The following is an 11,144-nucleotide window of genomic DNA, read 5'->3' as shown; positions in this document are numbered from 1 at the left end:
TATCTAGCTTTTTGGAATACAGTATATTTATTAAATTTCTACTTTATTTTGTGGTACAAGTTTTTCTTATAAATTCCACTCTGGTACTTACAATTTTTATGATTTATTTGTGGAAGTATTCCGCTGATTATTTGCGGCTTTTTTTCCCCAAAAGGACTTCTTTCAAACAAAACATTTTAGGCGGGTTGTTTAATTCAAAATATTTTGTTGGGATCCAATCACTAACTCGGTCTGCTTGTTATGCATATGTGCTAGAGCCAATGGTTATTCGTAAAGACCGTTTCAAAGGTGACAGTTAGGAGCCAATCAGGAGACTCTCGTGGAATTAGATATCGCGAGATAAAGGGACTTTTTTTTTTTTTTTTTAAGACCTTCGTTGTGTCTTGCGTTATACCGCCTTGCGAACAATACAGGTACGTTTTTGCTCCGCATGTTTTTTACCGTGATTTTCTTGGTGCATTCACGTATTCTTCTTTAATGTCCTTTTCCTTCTTTCGTTCAGTCTTTTCTCATTTAATTGTTTTCTTTGTTGTCCTTTACCCCATTATCTTTCGCTTTTTTGTTTCACTTTTTTGCATGAGTCTAAAATTTAGTTATTCTGTTTTGTTAAACTCAAGATTCGGTTGTTTTACATTCTAAAATTTAGGGAAAATGATATTACATGTAAAAGTGTTAAAAGCTGAAATTTCGAGAAGATATTTGTTCGCATCGAACTGGTTTTGTAATGTTTCATGCTGACGAATTTTTACTTAAATTATTTAAGCAGATTGAAAAAGAAAACTGATGTTCACTGAAACCAATGCAGATTTCTTCTTCTTAAATATTACTTTTGTTGAAAATGATGTTTTTGAATGGATACGTTACTCGTTTATGCAAAACAAAAAGCATAATGTAATTACATATATATGAGCCTTATGAATCTTTTTAAAATGTATAAATTAAAAGCCACCCTTTAAATTTATGAGTTTGTCAAAACCAGTCACAGGCAACATTTATATTTCCAGTACACTCCTTTGCTTCAATTATGGGGGGGGCGGGGCGAGAAACACCCAGTAGATAATTGTAAATGGTTGGAAAAGAGGCTTTTTTTGTGAATAATGATGAAATCAAAGATTTCCTCACAGAAATATATATCCCACAACACAAAATCCTCTCAATCCTAAAGTAATCGCTTCGATTTAAAAGGTCTTGAGTATAATTTACTCCAGCCATTAAACTGCGATTTCTAGGAGGGGGGAGGAGAGTATGGCTTTGTTAGGAATAGCTGTGTGAGCACGGAGAAGCCATTTTAGTTAAACCGCGGCCCTCCACAAACTGCTGTGAAGCAGTTCAGTAGATACATATCTTTCAAATTATTTAAGTTCCCACTCCTAAATAACATATTCGTTGAAAACAAAAGTATTTATCTTTTTTTAAAAAAATTCCTAATAAAATAGAACCATTAGAGGTTTTTAAAAAAATTAATACCTAATACAAATTACTCAATACAAACCGGTTCTCACAATGCCTGTTACCAGTTTTCCCCACAAAATATTTCCTACTTGTGTTAGACATATATATTAATATTCCTGTGAATATAGTCCAATAAAATATGCCTATCACAAAAAATATTGTTTTTTAAAACTGCAAGACATTTTAAAAACCTCTTCCAATGTATAATCAAAAACAAAAGTATTGAAAAGCAAAAACTTTGGAGATAATTATTTTTGTACTTTAAAATAAATGCATTGACAACATTTTGGTAATCTAATCTTTAAGAAACTAATTACTTTTTTAAATATAAGTTTTAAAATTCTTCATCCAACATCTTAAGCAAATTGTATTACGATTATTTAGGACAGCTAGGTGACCCAGGGTAAAAATCAAGAGTAAGAAAAATCTGTGTTAATTTTTGTACTCTCAAGACACATCAACTCTGACCTTCACCTTTGTTTACCTCAGTTTATTAGTATATAAAATGGGAATAAATTATAGCTCCAACTTATAGGCCTATTGTAAGAATTAAATAATAATTTTAATAGACTTGGCACATAATGGATATATACATTCCTTAAAATATTTTATTAATTTTATAAACTGAAAAAGTATAAAACATTTCAACTCTTTGAATCTAAAATTGCTCACATTTTTAATTTTCCCCATATATATGGGTTTTTTTATATTTTCTTCTGTATTCATGATTATGTTTATTTCTAAATAGTTACAGAGATGGCTAAAGGTGATCCAAAGAAACCAAAAGGCAAAATGTCTGCTTATGCCTTTTTTGTACAAACATGCCGTGAAGAACATAAGAAAAAAAATCCTGAAGTTCCTGTCAATTTTGCAGAATTTTCAAAGAAGTGTTCAGAAAGATGGAAGGTAAAAATCATTAAAAGTTAATTGAAATATCTTATTAAGCCAATAATACTTCTGCTAACTTAGTGTATCCATGGTAATTTGCTACATTAAAAATCAAAACTTATCATTTGATTGGTTCAGTGCTTGGTGAGCTGAACTACAATTTCCACTTTAATGTGTACTGTGATTACACACACTCCCCCAGCCCCTGCAAAAGTAACATTTTTTTCTTTTAAGTATCTTTCACACATTTAAAAATAACTAAACATATTTAGTGAAATATTACATGATATAATTTAAAGAAGCAAGAGAAGATTTTGTAAGAAATAGTACCAATATTTCTTGTTTTAATGAATATTTTTTTGAAGTAACACCAAATTCCTTCCAAATTAATAAACTATTCTATAGCTATTGTGAACAATAAAAGTACAAGTTAAGAATACGGCGTAGCTATCAAAAAATATATAAGAATAATGGCTCCATGTTTAGGAAATGAATTGATTTATAAGAATAAGCTGATAATAATGTGATTTTTTTATTATTATTAAAGAATATGTCTGGGAAGGAAAAATCCAAGTTTGATGAAATGGCAAAGGCTGATAAATTGCGTTATGACAGGGAAATGAAGGATTATGGACCAGCTAAAGGAGGGAAAAAAAAAAAGGATCCTAATGCTCCCAAACGCCCTCCGTAAGTAAAATTATGTTTTCATAGGTGGAACTTATTTGATTTAGGGCATTATTTAAATACTAGACATTTTTCTTTTAAAATGTTGTGTAAATGTCATTAAAAAAAGGAAACCTTTAGTTAATGGATCAAACCCTTAGATTTGTTGAAAATCAGATACTAAAGATGCTATTGAATTAACTTTCTCCAAGGTCTGGCTTCTTCCTATTCTGTTCAGAATTTCGTCCCAAAATAAAATCTACAAACCCTGGGATATCCATTGGAGATGTAGCAAAAAAACTTGGTGAGATGTGGAATAATCTGAGTGATAATGAAAAGCAACCATACAACAATAAGGCAGCAAAACTGAAAGAAAAATATGAAAAGGTAAGATGAATATCATCAAGTAACATAGCACCCTTCCTTGCCCCAGAATATTTTCATTAATAGTAATCATATTCTCTCCATTTATTACATCTTATTCTTACATTTCATCAAAAACTGCCCTTCCACTTGTCCTTTTTAAATCTTGATGCTATTTTCAGACAGTCCAGCTTTATATTATATCTCAGATTTATTCTTTATTCTATTTCCCTTTTCCAGAGCTACCCTAATCTTGAATTAATTCTACTTTTCCCATTAATTAGTTGTTAAATGCCAATGGGAGGGGGGGAAAAGCATCCCACAAGTGACTTGTTTTACTATGATTTTATCCCTGCTAATCCTTTCTACCACATAACAGTTTTTCCTTCTCTGATCAATTTTTCCAACACCTGTTCCCTTTTGTATTGCCAGTCACTTCATATTTGATTAAAAATTTCTTTATTCTCAGTACCATGGTTCTCATTTGATCCTCTCCAAAATAAATCATTTCCTTTCTATAATGATTCTATTCTTTACTTACCTCTTATAAATGAAAAAGCATTTATTTGGCACAGTGTGCCAAAATAAGTCCTGGGGATTCATAACTCTTGAGTGTTGTTATAAAGATAATACTGGCATGTAAAAGGCATTACATAAATGTTTTTTTTTTCATTCTCCCCATCCATGTCTCCCTACCTTTAATTAATGTAATTTTTATTCCATTAAAGCCATTTAAAGATGCAGTTTCTGCATTTTGTGTATTGTCATGCACAGCTGAGTAATAGAAATAATCTTTTATTCCCATTTTGACATCTCCATATCTAAATTTTTTAACATTTTGGACATCTTGTTTACTTTATTGTTGTTTTGAGGTGGTAAATTGAGGTCCATAGTATTTTATTTTTACTGTATTTCCTTCTGTAATTAACTTTTATCCTGCTATTTGGGTACATTTATGTTCAGCATAAATTAATTTTGAAATTAATTTTTTATGACTTCTCCTTTAATTGGGTGAATTTCTGATTTTGCTTTGTTGAGATCATGCTTTTTTTTTAAAAGGTAGATTCTATTCCTGTTGGATTCTTAATTTCTAACTCTTAAGTAATAGAAAAAGAAAAGGTTGAGAAATGAAGAATAAGGAAAATTATTTCAATAAGTAGGGCATATGAGAAGAAATTTAGATAATAAGAAGGCAATGGAGAAATCATTTCACTCATCTACAATGGTTAAAGGAAGAAAGAATACATATGTACACAGTCTGGTGTCCAACATGCAAATAAGCAGGAAAAGAAAAGCAAAAAGAGTCATATAAGAGAAATAAAATTAACAGAGAATGGGATAGGTGGAAATATACAATTAGTAATCATAACTGTAAATGAGATAAATGCCCCTATAAACTCCTTTCTATTATAGACACTACATGATCTTGTCTAATTGGACCTTCTCTCAATTACTTCTGATAAATATATACTTCAAAAGGTTTGACTCTGCCACACTTGAATCTTAAGTAATCCTTTGTTTAGTAACCTGTAGCCATTCATTTATATTTCTAGGGACTTGTGTTTTTGAACTTCAGAGATTCCCTGCAACTCTGATCGTTTTCATTAGGAATATTTGAAATTCTGTTTCATCAAAGGTCTATTCTCTCTGCCTCCCCAACTCCTAAACTGTTTTCTAGAATATTATATTCCTGGCTTTTTTACAGTAGTGACTGCGGAATCATGAGTGATCCTGAGGTATTATTACTTTCTGACTGCTTAAAATGGGATTGTGTTGTTCTGGAACTCTTAGATTTTGTTGATGATATTCCTGGAATTTGTTTGGGGAAGTAACCAGTGGATTTTTTCGTATTTCTATTTTGCCTGATGGTTTTTAAGATGTCATGTTATTCCAAGAGTTCAGGCATAGGTTGTGGACCAGCAAGCTTTCAGTTCTCTCAAAATGGTCTGATTCCTGCTACTGGGTACCCTCCCTTCCTACCCCACAAAGTGAGCTCTGTAAGATACCAGAATCTTGAACTCTTCCCTTATCAGTCACCTAGAAAATAGTTGGCTCAGAAATATAGACTTCACTTTGGTCAGGGATGAACTACTCAGGTTTTTCCTTTATAGGTGAGACTAGTTGCTGGATAAGACCTAGATCTAAAGCACATGGCTGCTTTCACTACTAGCTTCTGAATTGCTTCCTCCATACTATTGCTGTGGGTCAGTCTCTTTCAGTCTGGTCTTGTGGCATTTCCAGCAGAATGTTCCCAATTCATTAATCTTCAGTCTTTCTCTGTCTTGATTTATTCCCTACTACATACACATCTAATCTCTCATCCCTTAAAAAAAAACCATTAGAGGATGCCTTAAAATTTTTTTACACTCCATATTTTTACTTCATTTCCTCTTGCTCATATCTAAACCATTAGAAGTCTTACTACATTAAATGATGCATACGTACTTAATTATTGAATTGAATAATATTTCAGTGTCAATTTTATTTAATATTTTTATTAACTATGTATTGGTGTATATTTTCTCTAAGGAAAAGACTTTTCAAGAAATATCGATAGTTATTTGATATTTAATTTTATTTGCTTCTCAAATAGGATGTTGCTGATTACAAGTCCAAAGGAAAGTTTGATAGTGTAAAGGGAACAGCAAAAGCTTCCCGGAAAAAGGTGGAAGAGGAGGAGGAGGAGGAGGAGGAAGAGGAGGAGGAAGAAGAAGAAGATGATGATGATGAATAAAACTATATATTTGTCCTAATATACATAGAGTGAGGGAAACACTAAATGAAGCACCTTTATTGATATGGTGTCTGTAGCATTTATAGCATATAATTTCAAAAATTGGACATGGGTGCTCTAGATATTTTGTTTGGTTTATGTGATAATGGATATAGGTGTAGGAGCACGTCTAAATTGTATCAAAGTTGTACATAATTCCAAACAGTTTAAAAATGAAAAGCAAAGTTAGTATTTTCCTCTCTCTGTGCACTTTGCTGTTGCTGTAACAAAGCATTTTTTTAAATTACAGGTTTTTGTGTGTGATAATTACGTTTATTGGTTAGAAGCCCCAAGTTGTAAACTTACACTCTATATCTGGAGGGGAGCCGAGCATGTACATATCTCCACATACCCATATAAACATACCCTTGTGTAAGTATACACACATACACAAACAGGTATGTGGGGGATTGTGGGTATTTTTATGTACTTAACAAATTCTCATAAATATTTGTAATTATGACATCTTAGGGGAAATTTTGATCTTTCATAAGGTGCCATGACCCAAAGTTTTCACTGTTAGAGTAGCTCTATACAATGATTGTCCATCTAGCTTGAAGTTGTTATTCTGTATATAGTGAAATAGCAGTCTGCTGCCATTCTTAGGTGTGGTAAGGGAATAGGGTTTCAGCTGGCATGAAAAGTGGTTTTTTGGTTGTGATTGTGGAAACATGCAAAAAACTAAAGGGACAGTGCAGCAATGGAAGTTAAGACACATTCTGTACCTAATCTTGGAATATTATGTTGATTTTTTTTTGTATGTTTAGAATGATAAAATGTTTTCCAAACTTAAATAAACAGTATTAACATTTTTACAAAATTGGGAATCGATGGTAATTTTTTTTAAGAAGACAACAAAATTAAACTTAGTATTAAAAATATTCCAAACATTGCCATATATGGCAATGGATTCCTTAATGCTAAACCATAAACGCTAAGCACTCATTTCCAATGTAGTTGATATGTGATTTTGTTTTCTTACACTTATGTGCAAATTAGAATTTATTACTTAAGTAAAAATCAAAATACACTGAAAAGAAATGGATAGATTTAAAACTGACCTCTTTAAAAAAATTTTGGAATATGGATAAATTAAGGCTTTTTTAAGTATAATATATAGGCTTGATCTGTTTGTATGCCTGTAAACTTTTTTAAGTAGTCAAATTATTTTAATAGACAATTTCATCTTTTAATCTTTTCTACTGCAAAGGTTTTTTTAGCAAATATAAACAATAAACTTATTTAATTTTAGTAATGTTAAATCAGTAGTTTCTCTGGTAAAAACCAATAAGTCATAGGAAATTAACTATATGGGTATTAAAAATCTGAACTAATGTTTTAAAGTTGAATCTATTTCAGATCCAAAAAGTTATTTCAAATTAAGCATTTAATCAAGTAACATAAGTCCGTTCAAGGTAGGAATTAGAATATTAGTGTCATGTAGATGGGCATTATTGCATATAATAAAATTTTCACATAGTAAGTCTATTTCTAAAGTTGAGACAATTAATTCAACATGTTTTTTTCATTTCTTTAAAAAAACCGAACTTTTAGACATTTTGTAGTCCTCAAATCAAGGATCAGAATTCCAGAAATAATACATTAACCTCAATGAATAGCTGGGTCCATTATAGTACTGAATAGTTATATCGTGTGTAAGCATGTAAGGTAGCTTTTTTTAATATCGCCTACTTGTTTCATATGTACTATACACAATCAACCATGGTCTCCTATATAAGTTTCTGCAAGTGGCAGGCAGTGAGATGGCTCAGCCAGGCCTAGAGAGGAGGTCCTTGATTCAGATTTAGCCTCAGATGCGAACTATGTGATCCTGTTCAAGTCATTTAACCCTAGCCTTTACTGTTGATTTTAAGACAGAAGGTATGGGTTCTCTCCCTATTTCTTCTTTGTTACCTCTTCCTCAATACCTTGTGGATCACCTTGTTTTTCAGTATTGGTTCTTGCCAAAAAATATTTGCAGCTTACACTCCTGTCATAATCATTTTCCAAAATGCACTATTTTCAGTTGTGATCTGATAGCTAAGCCATTCTTCCTCCATTCACTTGGAGCTCTTCGCAATTTTCTGCTTTCCAAGTTCAACTTGACACTTATTCAGTCATTTTGGGGGTGTTCTTGGCCAAGATACTATAACATTTCCCCCAGCAACTTGCCTGGGTCACATAGCAAGTTGAGATTGAATTTAAATTCAGGTTTTCCTGACTGTCTAATACTATCTACTGTCCCACCTTAAGATTTTGTCTTTAATATCTATTTCAATTATCTTTAAAACTCATTCTAGTTAAGCTTCCATGAATGCTACAAAGTTTCATTTCACCAGAAAAAAATAATTAGTAGATGTCATTCTCAATAAATGTGCTACTTCCCAGTTGTAATCTTTCCTTATATTTTTTCACCTGTGTTGAGGACGTCTATAACAATGTTCTTTCAAACCATTATGCGTACTCTAACTTAAGAAACATTTGAAGGTGAAATGAATTTTTAAAATGTTTGGGGCAAGCTAAACTGATTGAATACTTCCACCCTGGAGAGGAAGATATGGATTCAAATGAAGCCTGAGACACAATTAAAATTTTGTAACCCAGTCAGATCATTTCACCTCTGCCTCAAGTTGCCACACAAGCACACTATTGTACGCAAAAAAAAGCAACTAATATAAACATTCCAACAATCCAAAAGGAAAATTTTCTACTGAAAATTAAGCAAACTTAAGTAGTTACAATCTTTAGATGCCTATGTAAAACACAAAAAGATGGTCATAATTATGGAAATAAGCAGTAATAAAGTAATATTAAAAATTAGTCTCTAGGCTTCCCCATAATATTTCTAGACTACAAAACTAGTTTTGAAAAAAATTATTTAAAATCTTCAGGATAGAGAGTAGTCTAGTAAATGATCCAGTAAAAGTGATACATTTAGGAGAGTTATTGCTAAATCTGCACAAGAAATAATAAATGATAATATTTAGTATTCTCAGTGGATAAGGAAAATAATTGTTATAACTGGTATTTAATTCTTTAATTTCATATGGGATACTTTCAACTTATGAGAAAGTTATACACAAATTGGAAATACATTTAACATTAATCTTATGTGATGATATATAACCCCACTTGGGATTTTCTTAGTAAAAATAATGCAATGATTTGCCATGTTGTTTTCCAGCTCATCTTTCACATGAGGAAATTGAGATAAAGGGGGTTAAAGGACATGTCCAGGGTCACACAGCTAATAAAGGTCCTGACCCAGATTTGTACACAAATGAGTCTTTCTGACTGTTCAATGTACCATTTAGCTGCCCCTAATATTAGTAAATTCTATGACTTAACTCATCAAGCAAATCTGCTTTCATATAGTTAAGTTTATATGTTGAAAAGCAGTTGAGAATTTACACAAGATTTTACATTTTTGTTATAAGACTGAAAATTGAATTGGTGAATACACAGAATTTCGGGGCGGGGGTGTTCCAGTGGATCCAAAATTTTTGTTCTTCAAGAAGAGTAATAACAGGTTTTCAATAATCTGCAGAGTGCATTGTGGAGCAAAAATTACTTTTCTGCTCCCTATCCCTAAGAAAACATTTGTGGAAAGAAAGGGTAAAGGAATGAAAATCAAAACTTTTTTTAAACAAATTTAATTTTTTGGGGGGGTTCCATTACAAATTCTCTCCCTCTTGAAAAGGAAATAAAAATAAAATTCATTATAGATATTCCTTCCACATCACAGCTTTCCCTTTTGTGCTGTATTATAGGTTGGCATAAGAAATGGACAGTTTGGGGAGTTTTGTGAAAGCCACAGATGACAGAAAAAGTTTAGAAACTTAGAAATACATGTAATATTATGTAATATACTTTATTGGATTATTCATTAATTGAATGATAATTTTATCTCAATAGTGGATGAAATTTTTAGTCACAATTTCTTTTTAAAAGTTGAAATAAGTAAAAAGCTAAAGTTTGAGGGTTCAGCTGGATAGCTCAGTGGATTGAGAGCCAGGCCTAGAGATGGGAGGTCCTACGTTCAAATCTGGCCTCAAACACTTCCCAGCTGTGTGACCCTGGGTAAGTCACTTGACCCCCATTGCCTAGCCTTTACCACTCTTCTGCCTTGGAGCCAATACACAGTATTGTGTATTGGCTCCAAGAGGGAAGGTAAGGGTTTAAAAAAAAAAGCTAAAGTTTACAAAAAGAACATGAAAGCCAATAAACAACTCAAAGTGGCTAGAAGTGTAGAGCTATCTTTAAGTAGACTACATTTAGAAACTCAATACATAAAATGTATGTATTATATATTTTACCTCTGTTATTTCCAGTAGTTTCCTCAATTTCTTTTTTAAAAAATCTTCATATTTATTTCATATTTTAATACATTTACTCAACATTAACCTGCTTAAATCCAGATTTTGCAAAAAGGTACTATAAAAACTTCATACAAGAGTTATGAAGGGAGAGCCATAATTTTTTCCAGGTTAGGGAAGTCCCCGCCCCTAATTGTCCTGTTGTAGTCCTGGTTTTAAATATCAACACTATATTTTAAAAAGGAATTTGTCAAAACTCCTTTGTCAGTTTTCCCAACTAATTTATATTTTAGAATTAGTTAATTGTGTGTTAATGTGAATTCAGCTGTGAATATTTTTTCATAGTTTGAGGGCAAATCAGTTTCACAAAATTATGCTCAATTTCTTTTTTCTAAAATTGGATCTATACAATTTCCTCTTTTGCTAATCTGGACAATTTATATTTTTCTAAATATCCATCTCTTTCTGAACAAAATACCTCCTAAAAATTTCTTTAATTCTTTTTTTAGTCATTTGTTTAACTTAAAATTAAGAGAACTTATTTCCAGGTGTCTCAGTGCCTCTTGCTCTCATTCCCACACTCTGGAAGGCATCATCTGGCAAATATATGTATATTTAGATTATATCTTTCATGTTTCCATTTTTCAGTTCATTCTTTGGAGTTGTCATTCACAATTTATTCTTCATAT

The 11,144-nt window shown here is 31.7% G+C and overlaps 1 protein-coding gene across 1 annotated transcript; it reads left to right on the top strand.

The window, feature by feature from the left end:
• The first annotated feature begins 308 nt into the window (after window positions 1-308).
• Window positions 309-7,401, top strand: LOC130456248 (high mobility group protein B3-like). Its single transcript, XM_056809952.1, has 5 exons — window positions 309-413; window positions 2,201-2,358; window positions 2,888-3,027; window positions 3,216-3,390; window positions 5,960-7,401. The coding sequence occupies exons 2-5, from the start codon at window positions 2,209-2,211 to the stop codon at window positions 6,098-6,100; spliced, it is 606 nt and encodes a 201-aa protein (XP_056665930.1). The 5' UTR covers window positions 309-413; window positions 2,201-2,208; the 3' UTR covers window positions 6,101-7,401.
• Window positions 7,402-11,144: the final 3,743 nt, after the last annotated feature.

The sequence above is a fragment of the Monodelphis domestica genome (assembly GCF_027887165.1).
Source record: "Monodelphis domestica isolate mMonDom1 chromosome Y unlocalized genomic scaffold, mMonDom1.pri SUPER_Y_unloc_3, whole genome shotgun sequence".
NCBI classification, from domain to species: Eukaryota; Metazoa; Chordata; class Mammalia; order Didelphimorphia; family Didelphidae; genus Monodelphis; species Monodelphis domestica.
This window is presented reverse-complemented; position numbering and strand designations above follow the sequence as displayed.